We start from the raw sequence: 25655 nt of genomic DNA, 5'->3' as shown, positions 1-25655 counted from the left end.
TATCAGTTCTAAACAGGACTCCAAAAGTCCAGTGTAAACTATAGAAAAAACAACTCGTTATGGATGAAAAGTTCATTTTCCAGAACGATTTGTTTCGTATTTTTGATTGCATATATTTTTACACCCATTTATATTCTTGTATTTTATGTCCTTACATTTTCGCATATGTGTTTATAGTATTTATCACATTTTCTTGCATAAGTGTTTACATTATTAGTTTTTTTTTTTCACATCTTTGTGTACACATATATGTGTTTATTTACATTATTTTTTCAAATCCTTGCAAATGTGTTCACATCATATACATTCATAGTTTTCATTCGTCTTTGCAAAATGTTGAATTCTAACCTGTCGCACATATTTATATATGCACATTAGTTATTATTTGATTGCTGTAATTTCGTTCCATTAATATGTGAATATCAATCTTGTATTTCCTTCATTATCGTTCGCTCGCTCACTGGGAGGATAGTCTGTGGCGTTGCTGCAGACACCCGTGGGAGAAGAAAACCATTTCCTCAGCGCAATGATTGATGTACATGCTCAAAGCGCCATCATGTGATTATTCAAGTTATCACGCAGTTTGTTTCTCGTCCTGTACATAGTATGTTGTGTAAATAAAGTCTGTCCTTTCGTGTAAGAGAAAAATGCATGTTTCTGTCTTGAAACTACACGCAACCGTCTAATAACACAACCGATTCCTCTCATAATTCCCGATAAATGTTTTACATTTCTGAAAACTTTCTTCATACTGAGATGATTTTCACCATTTCCATGGTGTGTTCTTGTGAAGCAATTTATATAGAAGCCTCACAATAGCGTAGCAGAATTTTTAATAAACTTTGTGTTTAAACTTAGTTCAAGAGACCTAAGAATGACTTGAATTCAGTAACATTAGTGGGAGCTTCCATTTTCTTAATGCTCCTAATCTTTTCATCAGTAGGATGAATACCTTGACTGTCAATTATATAGCCAATTCTACACTTCTTGCAAAATCTATGTTTTGACAAATTAAGTTTGACATTATAATCAGAAAATCGTTGAAATACCTTTTCTGTTTTCAAATGTGCATCAATTGTATACCAGAAATCAAAATATCATCTTGAAAATATATCACTGATTGCAAACCCTGAATGATCTTTTCAATTGATTGAAAAATTGCTGATGCTGGTGCACTATTTATGTCATACAACAATCTCGAAAGACATACTAAACCTAGATGAGTGTTGAGAGTAAGACATTTTTGAGAGCAGTGATCAAGTGCTATTTGTTGATAAGCATGACTCAAGTCTAACTTTGAAAAAGACTTTCTGCTGTTGAGAGTAGAAAACAAATTCTGCTGTGTAGGCAGTGGATACTGATCTTGATCAAGATACTTGTTCACAGTGACTTTAAAATCACCACAAAGTCGAACATCACAATTTTTTTTGGCACAATCACAAGAGATGCTGCCCAACTGGAATGCTCTACAAATTTTCCTCGGAAAGCTTGTAATATTTATCAGTCAGCCTCTTGGCAGGATCACTAGATTCATTCACTTTGTGTATAGAAAATATTTTAGGCCAATTCAACTTGAAACATTTTATCCAGTCCCTTTCAAACAATACTGACCGATCTCCTTTGACAATTATTGCACAAAACTTGGAAGTCTGTGGAAGTCTGGTTCTCATAAGTGACATCTACAATGTCACCTCCCCAGAAACATCAATAGGATTTTGATTGTAATCTTTGAGAAATACATTCGTAAATCTGGAAACAACATGGGATAAATTTTTCTTCAGCCAGTACTCGGAGATAATGGCTACATCTGCCACAGTATCTAACTCCATTTCTAATTTTTTACCACAGATCTGTACGCTAACCAAGAAACGAGATTCTTCATTCAATTTATTAATTGAATTCACTGAAAATAAATTATACTCTTCAGTGTCTGATTTATCTGCAGTAGATATCATTTTAGCAGTGAAATGTTTCTGCTTTGACTTGCATACTGGAGAAATATGTCCAATTTTATTGCAGGCATGGCACCTAGCACTCCATGTTGTACGGATTTGTGAATTTCTTCGGCAACTGTCACTTCAATTAATGAGGCACGGGACGTGATTTGTAAAAAACTGGTTGAACATCCTTCATTTTCAGTGTTGCCTTGATATGTCTGTAAGGTTTCCCCCCATTAGGAAGAGACATGATGGTATTAGAAGGGGTGAGGAGAGAGAGGCCCTCAGCGTAGAAGAGGAAAGAAGCTTGGTATGTTTTTGGTTAGTTAGAGTGTGGCTCCTGTGGACTGTAAGCAAGGAGGATGTATTAATAGTATAATGTTTATTGTTAAAAATTATGATTAAATCAAATATATATAAAAGTGGCTGTGTGCGTTTACTTATGATTGAGGTCAATCAATCATTGAAAACAAACTAGACAACGTCTAATTGGTTCACAACTTTCCTTGAAAAGCTTGAAATATTTATTAGTCAACCTCGTGGCAGTATCTATTTGTGTATAGAAAATATTTTAGGCCAATTCAGCTTGAAATATCTTATCCAATCCCTTCCAAACAGTGCTGGTCGATCATCTTTGGCAATTATAGCATGGGACTTGGAGGTCTGGTTCTCGTGGCATCTACAATCACCTCCCCGGAAACATCAATAGGATTTTGATTGTAATTCTTAAAAAATACATTCGTAAATCTGGGAACAAGTGAGGTAAAATTTTCTTCAGCCAACACTCGGAGATAATGGCTACGCCTGCCACAGTATCTAACTTCATTTTTAATTCTTTACCACAGATCATGTAGATACATTAACCAAGAAACAAGATTCCTCATTTAATTTATTAATTGAATTCACTGAAAATATATTATACTCTTCTGTGTCAAATGTATGTGAGATTTTAATCATGAACGATAATTATTATTTACAGTTACAGACATTCCTACACGTCTTCCGTCCACACTCTGCGCACGCGCGCCCACACACAGTCACCAACTCGATCCCGGCATGTGGCGCCATCTTTCCCTAATCGGCCATCCTGCAAATCTTCCGTCCCGGAAGATCTGTTTTTCCGAAACATCCACTTCATCATGCACTCAGCACAGCTGACGATTCTCGATGGTACGTCATAATCACCGATCTCGTCGTATGCGTCTTTCATCTTGACTTTCACCCGTCTGTCGAGGTTTTGACACACTGACTGCGCAGGGGTGGGAACTCTGCGCCAATTGCGCCGCACTTCGCCAAAACTAATATCTTGCGCCATCCTGCTCCAATAGCGTATTTTCGCATTTTTCTGCGCCAAATAGCGAATTTCGCTTCAGTATGCCCGGAATATCGGAAAGGACGCCAAAAAAATTTTTGTTCCTGCTAGCCACGAAACGTTTCTTTACGAGAAGAGCGTGTTTTATTCCACTATACTTAAACTATCGCCCCCTGATCGGGCTTTCCATCGCAAAACCGCGATATTGTCCGTGATCGTGGAACTGAAGATGGTTTGCAATGCCTTTCAGCTTTAAAGTGCAAATTTGAGTGTTTCTGTTTAAAAAAAAAGTCGTCACTGGAAGCAGCAGAAATTACCGTAGTCGATTGTCATTGTGTTAAATCCCGATGTTTCGTGAAAAAAATTTTCAATCCGGAAGTAAAAAGCGCATGTCCGCCGAATTACGAATGTTAGTTAAGAAACTTTGCCGAATATCGCCAATGTTGCCAAATAACGAGTGTTAAATCGCCAATGTTGCAAAATAACGAGTTTTAAATCACCAATGTTGTCAAATAACGAGTGTTAAATCGTCCATATCGCCAAATAACGAGCGTTAAATCGCCAATCTCAGCCAAATAATGAGTGCTGAATCGCCAAACATCGAGTTGATTCTTCCGAAATTCTCTCCCATTTTGCAACAATTTCTTTCCAAGTATAAAAAAATTAAAAACTTATAAAATTTTTCTAGCTCATTTGAAGTGCTGCTGTTCAAGGCAGCAAATAGTGCAAAAAATTTTATGACAGCCGCTCTTTCAAACAAGCTGTCAAAAGCCAAACAAACAAAACCAAAACACCAAAAACAAAAATCAAGCTGATGAAAAGATGTTTGATAACAAAAGACAGTGCAGTTTTATTTTGAAAAGGGTTGAGGGTTGATGAAAATATTCTTGTCAATTTCACTGCTCCAATTTATGAATATCTGCTCCAAATCCTGAATTTGCTGCTCCAAAACTGCTCAGAATCATGAATTTTGCTGCTCCAAGGCTGCTCCGAAATGGACTTAGTCACTTCCCACCTGCGAGGACTTGAAGACTAGTCTTCAAGTCCTCGAACTGATATCCCTTCATCGCGATCAAAACAGCAGCACGACATTTATCTGCGATCTTCCGTCTTGAGTTGAACGTCTTCCTCTCTTCGTCTGTCACTTCATCGATCTGTTTCTTAGATGCCTTCCGATGTTCCTTTATTTCCGCATTCTGAGGTATCAAAGCCTCAGTCAAGAGTGTTTCAACTCTCATTTGCACCCATGGACCATGAAACAGTTCTGTCAATGGCTTGATGTAACGAATCTTTCAATGCTTTCATCTCATCCTCTTTCTCCCTTTGCAGGAAATTCTTCTGCTCCGTCAGCAAATCCTCTTTCTCTCGTTCGAATTCAGCTTTCAGTTCCATCTGTTTTTCATTCAGTCTCAACATCAACTCCATTTGGTGTCTTTTCATCATCTCAGATAGTTCTTGTTTCAGGTGTTCAATAACACTCTTGTCCTCCAACTCAATCTGCTTACTTCTCTTTTCTAACTTTTCCTTAACGACCTTGTTTATGATATGTCCCAAGTCGACTTCGTTTTCACTCACCGCAGCTGTCGACAGAACACAATTTGATGATGCAGTCTTATCGCCGTCTGTTAAGCGAGCGTATTTTCCCTCAGTCACTGGCGTTGGTTGGTCGTCTTGTAAACACACAATTTGAGCATACTTTACTGAAGTTTCAGCGTCATCACGTAAACCACCAACTTCAATGCCTCTCTCAGTGAAGGAGATGTTTACTTTACATATGACATCGGCACCCATAACCATTTGATTGCAGAGGTTCTTTACGACATACACTTTCGTGGAAACAGCGTGTCTATCTATGAATATGTCAGCACAAAAAAAACCTAAGGGAGAGACAGTTTCTCCGGCTATACCCATCAATGTCACACCATCAAGACACATACTGGGTGATCCTAATTCACAATGAAAACTTTGATTGATTATGGTTACGTCACTTCCGGTATCAAATAATGCATCTACTTCTTTATCCATGACCTTCACGATTTTTCGACAATTACTTCTTTTACATTCATCTGGGACACTGACTGTTTTATTCACATCTTTTCGCGAGCAATCAATAGATTTGTGGCCGAACTTATTACACCGGAAGCATTTAACGCCACTCGACTTATTTCTAAAGTCTTTTGAGAGATGATTTCTTTCTCCACAGTTGTAACATCTGATGCTAGCTCTTTGACCCACATCTGGTCTTGGCATCGGGTTGTAAGAAGCTCTTGGCTTGTTTCCGCCCTCATGTTGACACTCGGTCGAAGGTGCTGGGTAGCGGTACCCTTGATTATTGCTAGTTTTCAAGTCATCATACACCACCAACTTCGCCTTGAACTCTCTCACCGTCGTCCCACTGTATAGCAAGATTTTGTGTTTGTCCTCTGGAATGCCGTCTAGGACATACTCGATAATTGTCGCATCCTCGATACTGCCTCTGCCAGCAATTTCTTTCATATGTAAGAAATATTCACGTGCTGTCTCGTTTTTCAGTTTCCTTTCAGATAACATCTTATGTATTTGAGCGCTGCTCAATTTTGAACCAAACTCACCCATGGGCGCATCTTTCAAGATCGCCCACGAGCTGATACCTCGCTCACCTTGGATGAATAACTTTGCGAGACCTTTGAGTCGTTTCTTCGCAAACACAAACAAATGCAACTCCGGCCACCTGAAAATCTGAGCCATGTTTTCCAGCTCCTCGACGAATTTCTCGACTGGATAGGTGCTTGTGCCATCAAATGGCTGTATCGAGTCCTCGACATCTTTCAGATTCATGGCAAAGTTCATCGTAAAGCACTGGGAATCAGCAGAACCAGGTCTTGGAACTATCGATTCGTTGTCTTCATTTACAGGAAGAACCGTCTTTGACATCTGTTGTAACGCTGAGGTCGGTTCGCGAGTCCGAGTCGTGATACATATGTTGACCATCTGACTTTTCTTCGGCACTGGAAATGGAAACACTATGATGGTCGTCGTCTTCGGCGTCAGATGACTGAAGTTTCTGATTCAAGCCATTCAAGTCCATCAAAGTTGATAAAATGTTTTTTGGCAGTTGATCCCGTCTTACATCACAGTCTAGGCACAGGAAATTTGCAACCAGCAACTGATCTGTATCACTCCATTGCTCAACAATTGGAGCCAGTCGATTTTCGTATTCCTCGGAGCCATGCTCACACCGAAGACCATTGAAATTTCTGAGTCTCTCTGCGATGCTTTCACCTTTTTTCTGATTTCGTCAGTGCAATTTAATCCTTCAGCGATGGTAATCGTGCTGGACAAAAATGTTCTTGAAGCAATTTGACAACCTCTTCATAATCACAGTCCTTGGGTAGATGCAGCGTTAGCAAGTTTCGAAGCAGTTTATATGTCTTTGTCTATGACGTGATAAAACAGCTCCCAAACCAAATGGAGTAGCGTCAAAATAGCATTGTTTCGTCATAATGGACCAGGGTTTAAGCTACGGTCGTATTTTTTGCAAAATGCAAAAGAAAATCTTAGAATTCAAAAGAAATAAAAGCTACTTTTGTAAAAATGTGTGCAGGAGGTACAAACGAGTAGACATATCCAACCATCAATATATCTGTTTTGTTACAAAATATCTGTTTTGTTGATTCTCTCTCTCTCCCTCCCTCCCCCTCTCTCTCACTCACTCACACACAAATAATCAAATAATAATTATGCAGAAGAACTATTTTTTTTTATTGTGAATGGAATTTTAATAAATCAGATCAATCTCTGGAATCCTAGGTAGGCATGGATTCAAATGGTTGATTATCATCTCAGTAAAAAACGGTCTATGTAAAATACGGGGCGATCCAGCAAACCTACACGATAAATCGACTCTCCTAACACAACCGTTGCTCTGGCAGCCCTCCATACATAGCTGGAAGTAACAGCTTACGTATGAAAATAATAGTACCAGATCCCATATAGTGCAGTCCCCCTCCCTTCATTATAGACATGAAGACCACTGTCATGCCCACATAGACCCAAGGGTTAGGATGTCCCTGGTTCTATGGACGGATCTGATGGATTCTGAAAGTAGTAATATTTTTCAACCATGTTTCACTTTTGAAGCTGTGAGCTCTCTCTATGACTCCCTTCAGTCCCTCATCGTGGATCACCTTTCTTCTGATTTTCTCCCGTGGCTCCCCTAGAATATCCCAAGACCGCAAGGGGGCCATATGGCCCCAGGTTGAAAACCACTGCTCTAGAACACTTCGTCAAACTACCTTTGTTTATGTTTATCAGCTGATTACTTGCGGGAATAAACATTTTATTGATAGTATTTCTGTTTTGCTTATTACTGTTTTCCTCATGAATAAAAATAGTTAGAAATAATAAATACCAGGTAAAAGGGCAAGAATTGTGTTAAAAAAAAATAGAACATTTAAAACTGGGTAAAAATTACGACAAAAAAAATCTTAGGAACTCCAGGAAAACGTGTACGAATGATTCCATGTCACCCCCCCCCCCCCCAGCTTGCACGCACTCCAGCTATTTATATAGTTTTCTTTGTTCGAGTTTGTTTCCTTCTCTTTGTGAACAAATTTCAATGCTGTTAATTGTACCCATAACTATAAAACATGTAGAGTTTATAATTGTATATGTTATTATGGTCGGAAATTGTGCAGCCACAACAGTCCCCACAATCATTATGTTAGCCTTCAAGTACAAAGAACAGTACCACACCTGGTATACTGTAAAAAAGTTCACCTAATTTTTTTTCTCTATTGAACAAATTCTATCAGTTCTTTAGAAACATGTAGGCCACTGCTAAATATGATTTATGGTTGAAATTTTAACTCTAATTCAATGAAGCAGATGTACAGTTTTCTTTTGAATTATATTTGTAGTTACTACAGAAATTAAGCCCATCGGATGAAGACCTTGAAAGTTTACAACAAGCAGAAGGTGTATTTCAACCTTTGAAAGCAGAGCTAGAAAGGTTAAGCCTAAATATTTTGAATAAACGTAAGCAAAAGTGAGTAAATTTGTTTAAGATCAATAAAAATCATGAGGGTGCAATTATAATTGAATAACATGACTAAATTAGTAAAATTTTTAGTATCAAATGAGCTTTTGGTTGTTTATATACTAAAATTATTTGTACACCAACAACTTGATACATAACATTTATGAGGTCTAGTCAAGAACGATTGGGTTTGTGACGTTAAAAACTCCAAAACCAGATTACTCCAAAAATTTGTTTCTGACATAACAAACATGAAAATGTATAATTGTTATGTTTAAATAATTCTGTTTGGCAAAATATATGTGTTTGAAATTTTAAAAACATATATCTCTGCATGAATTGATGCAATTGAATATTAAAAGACTTTTAAAATATATAAATGTATATTTTCATTTTCATACTTCTTGAAATATAAATTCAAATTCGAAGTTTTTTATAGCATGTATATACAACTTAAAAAATCATGTGGTTTATCATTTTAATTTTCACAGCTTCTTATCCATAAGAAAGCTAACGATTTTTAGAACAGAATTCATATTTTTAAATTATTACAACTAGCAAAAAACCTGGCTAAAATTTCACATTTTCCCAGTTGAAATATGCACTTTTAATATTAATTTCTATTGACAAACAAGCACAGGATGATGGCAAAGGGATCATGATTATATTGTCTATTTGAAAAGCCTCATTTGTCCTTCACTAGTCAGTATGTCAAAGCTGTGACTTGGAGGTTCTTTTGTTGTTCCTCACATAATTGAATACCCACACAATAAAATATTACGTGCTAAAGTTTTTAATTAAGCGGGGCAGTCTGTATTTTTTATATTTAATTCACATGTTTTATAAAATATTTGCTTATTTGAAGAAAGAAAATTGAAAGATATATGTTCCTTATATACTGATTAACAATCCTTCCTATTCTGTAGTTTTGATTTCCCCAACTTGCCTGCACAGCAGGCTGTGCCAATCAGAGTATGAAAATGAGGGCTTCCAAAAATCTCCTTGCAATGTACACACAAGTCTGGGGGGGGGGGCAACGTCATTATTGCTGGGGGGGGGGCACGATGACTATGTCAATTCATATATAAATTAGATTGATCGAATCCACCTTTGACGATGGGGGGGGGCAATGCCCCCTACTTCCCCCCCCCCCCCCCCTCTGCCCATGTCTCTCAGGGTACCATCAATATTTTTATAATAATATAATTATAGATGTTACCCCAAAAACTCTCACTATATATATGTACTCAGACTGTTACTGTACACATACTCGCACTTCAGGCGCAACTCATTGGTAGTAGATTGCCCATGGCGATGGACAGGAGTTTTGCTCAGTTTGAAAGAAAAGAAAAAAAAGTAGGTTGGAATTTTTTCCAATTTCCGCACAGGCATGAGTTTGAGCGAATCTCCCCATTAAAAAGTCTCGCCACAGAGAGCAACAAGCTCACAACGATACGGTTATTCAATCATTACAATTCACTCGTGGTTAGAAAAATTGATGGCATCACTACACATAACTGGCATTACACAGAAAATTTCGTTAGGCTCACAACACTTACCATCCACCCACTCCACGTGTACCATTTTGTTAGAAGTTCCACAAAGAAATGTGGACAAGGGAGGTTCATGTGTGGTTTAGTAGTACAGTGGAACCTCCTCTAACAGACACCTACTATTAGACACTTTTCCGATCCCCTGTCCCGTCAAATAGGGTTTCAATATATTTCACTCCCCATTAGTGGACACTTGATAGCGGACAGTAAAATAGTAAAGTAGCACAAACTATAATTTTTTTAAAGATCTAATTTATTAATTTTTGTTCATAAACTGAGAGTTTATCATGTATTGATACATTTGTCATATTGTGTAATACGGTGGTTATGTATAATCCCAAGCTCGTATTGGTAAATATGATAATTCGTCAGTTAATTACTTCATTAACTGAACAAAACTATCGCCCAGGATATTATTCTGAATGTTGGTTTTGTTTGCACATGTTGATACTTGTGAATTAATTCTTATAAGACTGATAATGGTTTTTATCTCTCTATATACAGTTATTTTATTTTGATTTAATTTTTATTGCAAAATATGTGTAGTGCACATATCGTTTACAGGTAAAAGTAATTAATTGGTTTAGTCAAGAAAACAAAGGTTATAAATTTTTCCTATATTTATCAGACTTTCCAATTTTATTTGGGAGTTGTAAAATGATATGTCTAGTGAAATTTAATCAAACTTTCTTTATCGAGATGATCTGTAATTATGCATAACCACTGGTGTATCACTTTAGCTGTAACATGTAAGGAACCAATTGCAGCCGAAGTCAAATGTCATTTAAATTTGAAGGTCATATAAACAAGGTTTCGCTGTATATTGTGCCTCCCCAGTAGAAGACACTCCCCGTTAGCGGACAAAAATTTTAGTCCCATGGGTGTCCATTGTCGAGAGGTTCTACTATAGTAGTACTTCACAATGCAACAGAACCAGTGTGGATCCGATTTAATACAGATCGATAATGTGTTTAGTAGTTTTTCATGCGCTGACACATTTTCAGTGGGCACACCTACAGAGCTCATTTTGGAAAGTTTCCTGGTACGTGCCAAAGGAACTTGGATACAACAAAAACATTGTTAGAAGTCTAATTATTTCCTAGTTTCTCAACCTTTTCAAAGAGGGTCCTAATGAAAAAGTCTGCCCTGGATCCCTGAGAAGGAACGCTATGGTCCTTCGCCTAGGGTTGACATGCAACCAAAGATATGACCCAAAAGGGCATATGAAGGGATGGATTGAAGGGATGGATTGCTTGCAGGAAAGCGGGGCTTATATGGCCTGAGCTCCTAGATTCTGGTGCCAAAGGGTGTTAAATGAACTTCTGAAATTTTTAAAATATTTAAAAAATATACAAAAAATTTGAGTGTTTTTTATTGTGCTATATGTTGTCAGGCAGGGGGTGGGTGCAGAAATTCTTGCTTTGACTTTAAGCATGTATTTATATGTTTTGAAAAAAGTCAAATAATTGGTTCTTTTTTTTCATTTCCGTATTGTATGCTTTAGCGGTGATAGACTTCAGAACAATTTTAAATGTACTTTAATTTTTGAAGAGAATTTATTTAAAATTATCTGGTCTAACTGTTTTTGGAAAAACTTTCAGCATTTCAGGGAAAAATTACCTCTTATATTGTAGATGATGTCCATTTTTTCACTCCTGCTTGATTTTCAAAATTTCTGCTCCAGAAATAGAAGTTTTTTCTCCAAAATGGATGAGTGGCACTTGCATCCCTGCTTCTGTGACACCATGAGGGAAATAGCTAAATTGCAAATTTTACATTGAAAATGACACAGAAAGTCATGTATACAAATTTCATGTAATCAAATTTTCATTGAAAAAGTCGAGGTGACTGGCCTCTTTAGCAGGCCAGAAAGAATTTTTATCACCCTGGAAACACAAAAAGGGGGGGGGTCACATTTCACCCCCTTCCTCAAAATCCAATTTTAGTGGGAGGCCTCCTTTTCCTTCTCTTAGAGATGGGACGTTTTGTACCTCGCACCCCTAAAAATCTGAATTCTAAATAAAAAGATGGGGTGCTTTGATTGCATATGACCTAAAAAGTCTCAAGTGCACTGGAGACTTTTTAGCTCATTCTAAAAACTTGGGGCATAAATAGTGGATAAGGTTTTCGCAGCCATCATCCAACACCGGGATCTACCGAATACCGTGCACCTGTGGTCAGGTATATATTGGAACCACAAAAAGATTTGTGGCCACGAGAATAAAAGAGCACGAACAATGCTACAGAATGGGCCAAACACAAAAGTCGGTAGTGCAGAGCATGCACTTAACGACAACCACAGTGTACAGTTCAGCAAAACACAGGTAATAGCTAATGTTGACCACTTCTTTCCACAAATCTACAGAGAGGCTATTGAAATATACAAGCTCAAAAACAGCTGTAATAGAAGAGAAAAAACTTTGAAATTGAGCAGATCCTGGACACCAGCTCTCAGAAGAACAAGAACCTTCCCCTTCAAGATCCAGCAACAGAATGACGACAACAGCCAATCAGATAACTCCACATCTCTCGGCCAATCAGGTTCTACCAACATAACAACTGTTTTCAATACGCCGCTGCCAGCCATAGAATCTACTGATCAATCGCAAAACAATAGTGTAGGTCAAGCCATTTATGTACGTAAATACAACCTGAGACTCCGGAAAACTTGACTTTCATCCAGTTTATCTATTCTCCTGATGATGCCAACCATTAGTGTTAGGGAAACGTTGAGAACTAACTCAAACGGACGACGGTCTTCGAACCTGAAAAAACAATTTTCATCATTGGGGCATAAAGTTGAGCAAGTAATGAGTGACAATGGTGGAGAGTTTGACAACCAAGCAGTCCAAAGAATTCTCAAGAAGAATGGAATTATTCACAGATTGACTGCACCATATACTCCTGAACAAAATGAAAGTAACGCATGAGAGAACAGAACTCTTGTTGCGATGCCAAGAACTCTCAAGTACTCCAACAAAGCAATGAGCTTCCCAGTTTTCCTATTTGGGCTGAGTTCATCAATACTTCAGCTTATATTCTGAAGAGGACTGGAAAATCTTCGTTTCATAATGTATGTCTGTTTGAGCTATGGATGAAAGAGAAGCCTAGAATAAGGCTCAGAAACAGAAACAAGGTGAAAAAGCCTGGAAGATTTGAAGACTATATTATGTTGGCAGATGTCTTCATGGCTGATGTAAATGAAACAACATTTTTATATGGTGATCTAGAAGAAACCATCTATATTCATCAACCTGATGGTTATAATGTTGGGGACAAACAATGTGTGTAGACTCAAGCACAGTCTTTATGGTCTTAATCAAGCTCCTCTCTGCTGGAACAAGTGTTTTGGAGTTTTCTTCGAAACTAGGATTCAAAGAGCAAGTGAAGCTGATCCTTGTTTGTACATCAGACATCATAACAGCAGAAAATTACTTGTAGCTTTATATGTTGATGATGGCCTAGTCGCAGCAACTGATCAGCAAGAAGCTGAAGATTTCATTAAACAATAGAAAATGAAATTTAATGTCGCCAGTAAACATACTTCTTAGTATTGAAAATTAAAGTTTTCTAATGGAAACATAAAAAAATTATACAACAAGCATATGCAAAGAGGGGTGTTAAAGAAATTTGGTATGGGAAATTGTAGACCAGAGTTCATACACCTATTTTGAAAGAGCCGTCAAAGGAAAATAGTCTTCAATCACACTGGCGGGACAAAAAAATTCGTCCGTAAAAGAGGGGTGACTGTTCAGGAGTTTGAAATGCATACTTTCATTATACTTAAAAGAAAATGTTACTTGGCCCGTAAAATAGGGGTAACCGCTTATGAGATGGCCATTATGAGGTGTTTTACAGTTCAATCCTAGAGTATCAGAATGCTATAGTGATGCTGATTTTGGAGGATGTGAAAAGACTGGTCGCTCAATTATAGGAGTGGTGATCTTTTATGCTGGTGGAGCTATCTCATGCCTCAGTCAACGACAATCTATGGTAGCAACATCTACCATTGAAGCAGAAATTATGGCAGCAAATGAATGCTGTAAAGGAACAATTTGGTTGCAAAAGATGTACAAAGCAGTTGTACAACTTAAAGAAGTTCCAGTGCTCCAAATTATAATAATGCAGCTATAAAACTCGCTCAAAACCCAGAATTCCATCGCAGCACAAAGCACATTAGCATTAAACATTTCTTCATTCGTGAAACAGTGATGGAAGGAGAAATTGCAGTACAAAAGTCTCTACAGAGTGTCAGTTGGCTGATATGATGAGGAAGCCACTACACCAGCCGAGATAACACTGTCTGCTAAAATGGGACTTGTAACAGAATTGTTTGTTTTATTAACAAGGGAAAGTGTTATAATATTATGTTAATGGACTATCAATTGATGTATTTATTTCAGTTTCAGGTACCTGGTAACAGATTATTATTAAGTATTTAGATTTGGAGTTTTGGCAACAGTAAAAAGAGACATATTGACAATATTTGTTGTTGCAACAAATGTCTTCCATTTTAAATGTTTAAATCTCTATTAAATATGTGTCTTATTTCAATTGAATCTGGTTATAATTATTTACTCACACACACATCATTAGTAGGAAGGATATATCAACGGATCCAAAATAACAAGAGAAAACCCCCAAAAAGATTTTTAAACAATACAATTCATTGATTCACAACTGGAAATATGTAGAAATAAAATATTTGATTGTGGAACCTTTACATTTTCCTAACTTATTAGAGTTGGTAAATACATCTACAACTTGGAAACCAGATGATTATGTACAGCGAATTTCAAATATGAGAATGTAATTCAGAAGCAGATTTTCATACTTCCCAGAGAACAAAATTTCTATGAAAATGTTTTTTTCACCATTCTTGGTCGGTATCGAAAGTTTTCCACCTGAGCTACAATTAGAATTTGCAGATTTACAATGTGACAATGCAGTTAAATGCAAGTTTTTTGAAATTCCTTCATTAATTGATTTTTATTCTAAGTACGTGTCTGAAGAAATGTATCCAGAAATATGCAAACATGCATTGTCTTCTATATTTGGCAGCACTTATACAACCTCTGACAATAAAGTTCGGTGAATAGTCCTGTAACATTAACGTAGATGGAATGTGAACGAAAGTTACCTTACTGTCCTTCGAAATAGTCACCTCCCATTACTATGCACCGCTGAGATCTCATATGCATGTCCTGGAAACTTTGCAAGAAGTCTTCTTTTGGGATGGAGTTCAAAAGCCTCATCACGTTTCTTTGGATGTCAGGAATATCGTCAAATCTCTTTTCTTTCAAAGCAAGTTTGAGTCTTGGGAATAGGAAGAAGTCATTATTGCCCCATGGTCTTAGACAGTAACAAACATTCATTATTCAAAATTATGGTGCATATTTTGTGTATTGGAGAAACAACAGTTTGCATAACAAAGCAGTTGGATATATAAGCCTATTCTAGGTTTGGTGATTCTGGTGCTACCCAATTGCTTTTATCTGTCTTCTGTATTTTTAGAACATGAAGAGGCATAAACAATGTTTACAGCATTCTGCGAAGAGCTAGAAATGGAAGTGCTTCATTTGTCAAAAATGATTATACTGGCATTGTGAACAGTGAAATGTAAACAAATCCCCTCTTTAAAAAACAATGTGGACAACACAGCAAAACTAAGTTCACCAGTGAAGTTCAACTTGACTTATTTACATTGGATCTTGTAATATACACATTTTGCATGGTGCTTTTAAAAGTGGTCACAAAAGAGCATCATTCTTAAAAAAGTTACATGTCTTTATAATTTGCTGGGCATTGTCAAAAAGAGTTGACAGACTTTGTCACCGCACACCAACTCCAGTCATATATCACCATTCACCAATTTCCAACTAGTAGAGATGGGTGGGAAATCAAAGCACCACCTATTTATTGGTGGCTGCCCCAGGTTCGGTAGGTAAAGAACTTGTTTCTCTGATGTTCTTAGACTGAATTTGAACCCGTGAAGCTTGACAACAACCTTCATAGTAGAAGATGAACATCTTACCACTGCTCCACTCAGACGCTCCAGTTGAAAGACTTGACTTTCGAAGATTCAAAAAAGACTAATATGCACATCATATGTTAGTCAGTCTGCATCAATAATTAATAGACCCTATTTTAAAGTAGCCTATATATAGAGGCGAAACCAGTCATCAGAAAATTGTGAAATTTTGTGGACGACTTCATGAAGTGATGGGAATTCATTTCGGGAGGGAAATTAGTTTCAGATGTTGCCACCAGGAGGGTGTTTCACTTTCAATACCTGTAATAAACACATGGGCAGAGATGCAGGGGGTGTGGGAGGGGGCATTGCTCCCAGCATCCAAGGTGCAGTCGACTGATCTAATGTATATATGTATTGGCATAATCATCGTGCCCCCCAGCAATAATGGCCTTGCCCCCCCCCTGACATCCAAGTCTATCTCTGCCTATGTGTAAACATTTAAATTTATATGATGTCACACAGCAGCTGGTATAAAGCCTACAAACATTTCCAGAGATCTTGTTTGTCAATGTGTTTGCTGCTCACAATGACCTAAGTTTACAAGATAATGCTTTCTTGATCAAATTTTTTTATCAAAACAGCAATTTTTCAGTAACTGCTCTATGAAAATATTGCACTTAGAAGAGGATTCGAAAAGGTCCAATTAATGTTGAAAACCTTCAGAGTATGATAACAAAATTTAAAACCACAGGATCGTTGGATGTTTTCCTCGAAGAGGAAGAAAACCCTTTTCTATGGACACAATACAGGAGGTTTCACTTCAGGTAGAAGAGGGCAGAGCTTCAAATTCTCATGGTAGTGTCAGGCATGTAGATAGGCCATGTTCAACTGTCTATAAGATCATGCGGAATATTCTCCGATATTACCCATACAAACTTTCGCCTGTGTGGCAGTTGCTTCCATACATTGGCATACGTAGAGGGGGGTTTGGGGTTCTAAACCCCCCCCCCCCTTAAGAAAATTCTGCATACGCCTATGCTTCCACATGATTATGATGCTCGACTTCGGTTCTGACTGCAGTTTCTAGCTTGCGTTGAGGTCAGTTCAGAATGGCCTTGGAATATGCTCTGAACAGATGAAGTGCATTTTCACTTGGATGGTGCATTCGAAAGCTGGTACAATGTACAGGTTTTTTGTAAATTTGACAGATTATAGCTAGAAGGGTATTTGCGTAATTGCCGATGAAAAATTTTGGCAACAATTTTATTTCGAACTTTGCTAATCTTACAGTGCTTGTAGCTCATCAATAAATCCAGATAGTTTAATGAAAATTACATCGTATTGTAGGATTTTTTCCATTATTTCCAAATATGTGCTTAGTTTGTGTATAGGTCTCCTAAAAGCTTCACAAATGCAGGTTTTTTTAGATTTGGCATATTTTTTCTTAATCTCTCACCATAACTCAAACTGTTCCAGATAGCAGTTTGGTGGGACGTTTCATGATCCACTTGCGGCTCGTCTACCACCCCTCCCCACTTTCGTTTGGCAGAATATGTCAAATTCACCCTGCATATAGGCCATGTACATAATGAGGTACAGTGAAACTCCTCTAAGATGGCCACTCCCCAAAAAAGTAGCAGTCTGCAGAGGTAACCACTGAATAGAGGTTGTGTGACAGAAAATTCACATATCAGGGCGCTTGTCAAGATAATTGTTTTCAATGAAACAAAAAAAGGGGCTCTCTTGGCCATCGTGTAAATTAAAATTAAATTTAAAAGTTTTTCGGTTTTTTTGCCGATGTGAATTAGTTTTTGTTTTTCGACGTTTCATTCATACGAGGGGCGAATATTTTCAAGAATTGCGTATCATGGGCAAAAGGCTATTACTTACACCTTCTCCCTACTTGAGTTGCACTGCCTTGTCTGGATTGGTCTGTTGAGCCAGTCTGTTTTCCCCATTAGCCAAAGTTGTCTTTAAGGGTTCTGGATAATGCTTGGATTTCAGTCTCACCATTTTTAAAATGGGAAACCAAGCAAATGATCTTCATCCTCTCTTCCTTTCTGTTTAAGAAGTTCTTGTGCCTTTGAATTTCAATTGCTTCTCCAAAAATACATGGAAAATATCTCTTGTCGTTGGATAGCGCTTGGGTGTTCGCGAAGAGAATTTTGTGATCTTTGGTCAGGGCATGCTCTGTAGAGACCTTTTGTATTGCAAATCTCTTCTTCCATCACTTTTTCACAAATGAAGAAATGTTTAATGCTAATGTGCTTTGTGTAGCAACGGAACTCTGGATTTTTTGCAAGTCTTATAGCTGCGTTATTATGAATTCGGATCACTGAAACTTCTTTAAGTTGTACAACTGCTTCATATATCCTTTGCAACCAAATTGCTTCTTTACAGCATTCATTTTCTGCAACAATTTCTGATTCAGTGGTCGATGTTGCTACCAGTCTTTTCGCATCCTCCAAAGTCAGCATCACTATAACATTCCAACCTTCTGGGATTGCAGTTATATCTGTAGATCAGTGTTTCCCAACATTTTGAAGTATGCGGCACCCTTGCGAATAACATTAAAACCTTGGGGCACCCTTCCTTGAAAACAGATTGCAATATACTACAAAAAAAAAATCACTGAGTAAAAATACATCACTAGAGTTTTGTTCGATTAACAATTAATGTGGAACTTGTGATTGATGCTTAGAGCATATATACTTGATATCAGGCCTTACAGTTGACATCAAAACACGCATATCGTCCTCAAGGTCTTGCAGTCTATTTCTTGCTTGTTTGTATTTTATTGTCCCCTACTGCATACGTTTTGCGACAAAAATCCTGCACTTCAAAGATCGAGACTTGTTCACCATTTTCACAACTTGGTTAAAAACTACAGTAAACTCTTCATTACACGTTTTCACGACTAATGCCTGTCTGTGCAAAAAACAGTGAGTTATAATAAGGATGAATTTTCATCGAGAGCTCTGGCAGTAAAACCTGTAAATTTCCCAGACATAGATACAGATCTTTCCATGAAAGATAATGATTATTGAGATAGGAAGTAATACACACGGAAATATCATGGCCTGTAGTTGTAGACTCCAGCGGTTTATAGAACAGAAACTGCTCACGGATAGCTTTATCATCAATATATTTGATAAACTCAAGGAGTTGCGTTTTTTTTTTTGTCACCAGTATCGATACTTAATTCACCAAACACCAACTCTGGCCCTATCGTCACTTTGCAATTTACTGTCATTAATAAGATGAGTTGGAAATGAAGGCGCTGTCTATCGGTGATCGCCTCATGTTCATTAGGGAAAATATCTTATCTATATCCTCCCTTGGGTTCGACCCCGGGACAGTGACAGCAACCTTCACGGTGATAGACAAGCATCTTGTCTATCACAGTGTATCTTGTCTTAGACTACCACGCCACTTGGGTGTTCAATATCTATACCGTCATCTACTTGCAACACAAATTTTCTATGAGATTTTATTTTCTCCACGGCTTGCTTGTTGATATTGCATGACATTTCAGACATCCTGCGGCTGACTGTACTGTTGGAGAGAGGAACTTTTGAAACTTTATCAGCTGCTCCTTCGTCAGGTATTGTTGAAACAATAATTTTACATGCAGGACCAATGATTTCCTCTCCAAGAGTCAGAGGTTTCTTTTAGCTATCAGTTCCATACTTTGAACGATGCTTCAAGAGCAGTGTCTGCTATGGTGACTCTGTTAACCATTCACAGTGCTGCTTTCTTCTTTCTAGTAGACGTGAAAAATACGGCAAACTTTTCTGTGACACACTGTGATGCTTTGTTGTAAGAGCCGCTGCAGTGTGCTAGGTACCATGGCTTGGTTGCTAAGTGTTTCACCACAAACTACACACACAGGGAGAGAGATTAATCGTGCATGAGAGTAATTAATTCAACTTTAAGACCTTAAGTGGACCATAATATTTTAAAATTTATTTCCGCAATATCTCGTGGCATCCATTAGCCAATATTGCAGCACCCTAGGGTGCCGGGGCACACCTGTTGGGAAACACTGCTGCAGATAATGTCTGTACTTGTGCAACTTGTAATGTATCTGAGAACATGTTTGGCTTTTGCCAAATCTTCATTTGAAGGATTCTCTAGCTTTTGTGATAAAACTTCTACACTGTATGCTAGGTCGGGTCTGGTGCCTACCATAAGATACATGATAGCTCAGACTACTTCTCTGTAAGGAAATGATTCATCTGCTTGTGATTCAAGACCATTTTCCTCTGATGGCACTTTCAAAATAGGTGTATGAACTGGTCTACAATTTTCCATACCAAATTTCTTCAGCACTTTCTTTGCATATGTTCGTTGGCTAATTTTGATGTTTCCATTAGAAAACTTTTTAATTTCCAATTTTAAGAAGTATATTACTGGCTTATGGCAACTTTAAATTTCATTTTCAACTTTTTAATGAACTCTTCAGCTTCTTGCTGATCAGTTGCTACGACTAGGCCATCATAAACATATAAAGTTGCAAGTAATTTTCTGTTATGATCTCTGATGATCAAGGATCAGCTTCACTTGTTTTGAATCCTAGTTTCAATAAAAAATCTCCAAAACACTTGTTCCAGCAGAGAAGAGCTTGCTTAAGGCTATAAAGACTGCGCTTGAGTCTACACACATTACTTGTGTACTTCATTATAATCTTCAGGTTGTTGCATATAGATGGTTTCTTCTAGATCATCATATAAAGATGCTGTAGAGACATCAAATTGAGTCAAATGCAATTTCGCAATTTCTGCAATACTGATTATCGATCTTATTGTTCCTAACTTGATTACCGGACTGAAGGTTTGATTGTAATCAATACCATGACGTTGAATGAATCTCTGATTACAAGTCTTGCTTTATACTTGTCAATGCTACCATCTGGATTCTTTTTGATACAATGCACCCACCAGGGTTTAAGCTGGATAAAAAATTCCTTTCGCAAAAAAGCAAAAATGGGGGGAAAAGCTTTAGCAAAATGCTGCAATGCTAATGTAATGTTTGATGGTTGGACGTCTCATTGCGTACCTGCTGTATGCATTTTTGCGAAAGTGACTGCTACTTTTTGCACATTCTATGATTTTTGCATTTCGTGAAAAATGCGACCGTAGCTTAAACCCTGGCACCCACTTACAAGGTATAGCTTTAGATTCTTTAGGTAACGGCCATAGAACCCATGTACGATTTTCTCTTAAGTAATTCATTTCAGAGTCCATGGCTTTCTTCCAAAATGTACTGTCTGTACAATTGACTGCATCTTGATAAGTTTCTGGTTCATTTGCATCAGCTATGAAGACATCTGCCTACATAATGTATGCAGTCTTCAAACTTTTCAGGCTTTTTAAACTCATTTCTGTTCCTGAGCTGTCTGACATTTTTGTTTCAGCATCTTCATTTTCATCTTCTGAGCTACAGCTATCTTTCTCTGATTCTTCATTATGGATATACTTTCCCTCATTTGAAAGTTCTTTATTTTTATCATTTCTTTCAATTGGAAATGTCACTGTATTTTCAGTCTGTAAGGGCTTCTCTTGAAATACCACATCATGACAGCAAATTACTGTCTGCCTTTCTTTGATATAGATGTGATATCTTTCTTTCATCTCCATCGTATCCGATAAGATAACCCTTTGTTGCTTTCTTATCCATCTTCTTCCTCCTTTGATTTGGGATATGAGCATAACAGACTGACCCAATGATACGCATATGCCTTATTCGAGGCTTCTTTTTCATCCATAGCTCAAATGGACATGCATTATGAAATGAAGATTTTCCAGTCCTCTTCAGAATATAAGCTGAAGTATTGATAAACTCAGCCCACATAGGAAAGCTGGAAAGCTCATTGTTTTGTTGGAATACTTGAGAGTTCTTTGCATCTCAACAAGAGTTCTGTTCTCTTGTTTGCTACTTCCATTTTATGTAGGAGTATACGATGCAGTCAATCTGTGAATAATTCCATTCTTCTTGAGAATTGTTTGGACTGCTTGGTTGTTGAACTCTCCACCATTGTCACTCTATATTTGTTCAACTTTACGCCCCAAGTTTTTAGCATGAGCTGAAAGGTCTTCTAGTGCACTTGCCGCCTCTGATTTCTGCTTTAAGAATTTCTTATTCGAAACTTACTGGAACTTGGAATAATGGTCCTTCAAAGCAGCAAAGTATCGATACATTCTTCTCGATACATCAAAATGGTCCATATCTACCAATAAGTATTTGGACACCTGTGATAGAAAAGAAAAACTAACTTTATTGAAAATCAATAGTTGGTAGAGCCTCCACGAGAGGCAATTACAGCGTGAACCCTCCGGGGCATGCTTTCCACAAGTCCTTGTGTGACGGCTAGTGGTATTTTCTTCCACTCGGCTTGGAGAAGACATGTCAGTTCCTTCACCGATTTTGGACGGGTAGGGCACCCCTTAATTCGGCGATCCAACTCGTCCCAGAGGTTCTTGATAGGGTTCAGGTCTGGGCTCTGGGCAGGCCAGTCCATTCAATGAACCCCATTGGCACCATACCAAGCCTTGGTTAACCTCGCAGTATGACAGCTGGCATTGTCATCCTGGAAGTAACAGGGGTCCACCCCATAAAACTGCCACAACGTAGGAAGCACATTGTCATCCAAAATAGTGCAGTAGGCATCGGCGTTGAGCTTACCATGATTGGGGACCAAGGGTCCCAGTCCATACCAGGAGAAACACCCCCAGACCATAATTCCACCTCCGCCGAACTTGACTGTTGGCACAATGCATTCTGGCAGGGGACGTTCTCCAGGCAGACGCCAGACCCAGACCCTGCCATCCGAACGGTAGAGGGTGAACCTTGATTCGTCGCTCTAAAGAACCTGTTTCCACTGATCTACGGTCCAATTTCGATGTGCTTTGCACCACATTAACCGAGCAACATGGTTGGACTTTGTGATCAAAGGCTTATGGGCAGCAGCACGACCATGAAAACCAATCAGATGTGCTTCCTTACGGATGGTATTCATTGAAACAATACTCCCGGATGTCTGTTGAAACTCCTCGCAGATGAGGGCCATCGGTTGGGTGCGGTTCTTCCGAATTTCTCTGGACAGCACCCGTTGGTCTCTATCTCCCAGTTTTGTTGGTCTGCCGACTCAGGGCAAATTCCGACAATCACAGCTCACCTTCCACTTCTTAATCACATAGGCCACTGTCGATTTTGGGTACTTCAGCTCGCTAGATATGTCCCTTAAGGATAGTTCATTTTTGTGATACCCGATAATTATACCTTTCTTGAAATCAGAGAGCTCCGAACTGCGCGGCATCTTGCATGCGACTAATGCCGATGTTGTTTCCTACACGATATATACCGGCGGAGGGCGTGACGTATCTCAGGACCGCAGATATCGTCATTTGCATAGGTGTCCAAATACTTATTGGTAGATAGTGTATATCTGTAGAGATAATTTTTCGCCCTTACTCTGATATCTTGTGGAATGACTTGAACTGGGTTTCTGTGGTTTACCATCAGCAATGCATACACGGCAGTTCTTGACGGAATGTCCTTCCAGATGACAGTAATGATTGCTCACACTATATTTATTACTTGAAGATGTGCTTTCGTCTCTTTTCAGATGATTCTGGATATTCTGTTTGTAACTTGCAACTAGTGCTGCATGACCTGATTCACTTTCATTGATGTTTGTCCTCAATTCCTGCTCATGAGAACATAGCGGTGTCGTTAAATCATCAACAGTTCTTTTTTTCACTCAAAAGTAACCAACTTGATTTGAAGACAGGATAATTTTGAGGATGAACATTAAGTATCTTGCATATCAGCAGCATATGTGGAAGCTTGGTTTCTTGTTCACTTTCTAAACCTTTTTTCAGCTTATTCCACAGATTCTTCAATTTGGATAAGTTTGCTGCCATTTCCTCAGTTGATGACCACTTAAACTGGAAGAACTCTAAACAAATGTTGTACAGTTGATTTTCAGATGTGGCTTCAAATAGTTGCATTTTCTCATTCACTACATCAAAGGCCTCACCATAGAAAACTTAATGCAAATTTTATCCTATATTTCCATAGTGTCCAATCTCTTTTGCCACTCAATGGCTTAACTTGAATCTTGCAAGCTTTCATCTTTAGGAACTTCAATTGTAGACTTCTTGACTGGAGTTAGGTGTAAGGTTCAGGAGAAAAGAGTGGAAAGAAGGCCTGGGAGAAACGGGAGTCACGAGAGAAAGAAAAAAGAACTATTTAAGACATTCGAAAAAGAGATGGTAGTGTGAACGTTTGTACCGAAGAGACATGACAGTTTCATTGGGGAATGTTGGATAACAAATGAAATAAAGTGTTGTTTTTTCCTTTTGGGAGTCTAGAACCCTAGTTATTTTGTAGTAGAAGTGCAGCCGAGGACCTACGACCGATAAGAAGACGACGGGGGAAACTTTACTGGCGCAGTCGGTAGGATAGGATCATGTCTTCAACGACCCAAGACTGTGAGCTGAATTAAAAGAAGAATATAACGGCAGCGTCGAGCTCCAACGATGTTTTTTTTGTGAAGTCAACCTGACTACAGTGCTGAGAGGGGCAATCCTGACTAGGGAAGAGAAGCAAATATTGTGCAGCGGTATCGAGACGATAAATAAAGATGGTGTATTCTGCAAAAGGGAACAAGGAAGATTTGGAGACCATGGACACCAACTTGGGGGTAACAGTCCGACCGGAGTTTAACTTTGTGCAATTAGTTAGTGCCATACAGGAAAGTGAAACGTACAACAAAGCGACATGCAGAGAGATGCTGAAAACGATCATAGGCAAAAGGAAAGAGATGGAGAAACAGCGTAGAGAAAAAGAATATGAGCTCGGAAGACCGAGGATCGAGACATGAGCCAGAAGAGAGGAGGATAATCAGGCTGGGCACAGCAGAACCCCAGCTGGGATTTCCAGAACATGATGCAAAAATTCAGGATGGTAGAAGACATAAGTCTGTACTTGGTGCTGTTTGAGCTGTAAGCTCGCCGCGTTGCCCTGGTTCAGGATTATTGGTTAGCTGAGCTCTTGGGACTTCTTCCCTACGAAATGAACCAGTTAATTGCCCGTGAGCCGGAACAGCAAGTACAGGACTATAATCAAGTTAAAGAATTAATATTGAGGAGATTCAAACTCGCCCCACAGAAGCAGATGTTTTCTTCGCACCACAAAAATCAAAAGGGCACCTGGAGAGACTTCTACCGCAAACTGTGTACCTATTTTGATGGATGGGCGGCGGCTTTGAGGGTCGCAACGTTTGAGAAACTAAGAGATTTAATCATCACAGATCAAATGAAAAAATGTGTCACAGCAGATTTTAAAGAATACTATCTGGACGAATGGTTGGATATGATGTCACCAAGTAAGCTATCAGAGAAACTAGATAGGTTTGATGATGTAAAGAGGACTCTGAAGACACCTCTCCCTAGTGACAGCTCAAGGAACACGACCGGTTCATCAAAGTCTGAGGTGGAAAGCCAGCAGAAACCAGAGACTTCAGGGCGAGTCCTTCCCACCTAATGTGATGATGGGTGAGAGCCTCAGTCACTTGCTATGCGTATGGGGCAGAAGGCCATATAGCAAGGTTTTGTCCATCAAGAGGTCAGCAGGAGCCATTGTTCCGGGCCCAGGCAAACTCTGTCCAGACAGAAGAGTAGGGCACAATTGAAGAAACCACAGTCCTAACAGCACGTATCGCGGTGCCTGCAGCTGGTGTAGGTGCGAACATTGACACACCGCAGACAGTGAGCTTGAAATGTGGTCAGAAGACAGTAAGAGGCTTAGTCGATTCCGGGGCCCAGATCTCAGTCGTTAGATCAGATTTGGTTGAGAT

General features: G+C 38.6%; 1 protein-coding gene across 2 annotated transcripts in view; it reads left to right on the top strand.

Moving 5' to 3' along the window:
* Window positions 1-25655, top strand: part of Sos (Son of sevenless guanine nucleotide exchange factor) — a 530159-nt gene that overhangs the window by 204447 nt on the left and 300057 nt on the right. For both annotated transcript variants that reach the window (XM_089247363.1, XM_089247362.1), the window contains one exon: window positions 8148-8275. In XM_089247363.1, the coding sequence (XP_089103489.1) occupies window positions 8148-8275 (128 nt within the window). The remainder of the gene's footprint in view (window positions 1-8147; window positions 8276-25655) is intronic.

The sequence above is a fragment of the Pholcus phalangioides genome, unplaced genomic scaffold (assembly GCF_987345545.1).
Source record: "Pholcus phalangioides strain wild (caught in Gottingen) unplaced genomic scaffold, Ppha-v1.0 ptg000003l_1, whole genome shotgun sequence".
Classification (NCBI taxonomy): domain Eukaryota; kingdom Metazoa; phylum Arthropoda; class Arachnida; order Araneae; family Pholcidae; genus Pholcus; species Pholcus phalangioides.
Note: the sequence above shows the minus strand (reverse complement) of the source record. Positions and strands in the feature narration are given on the sequence as shown.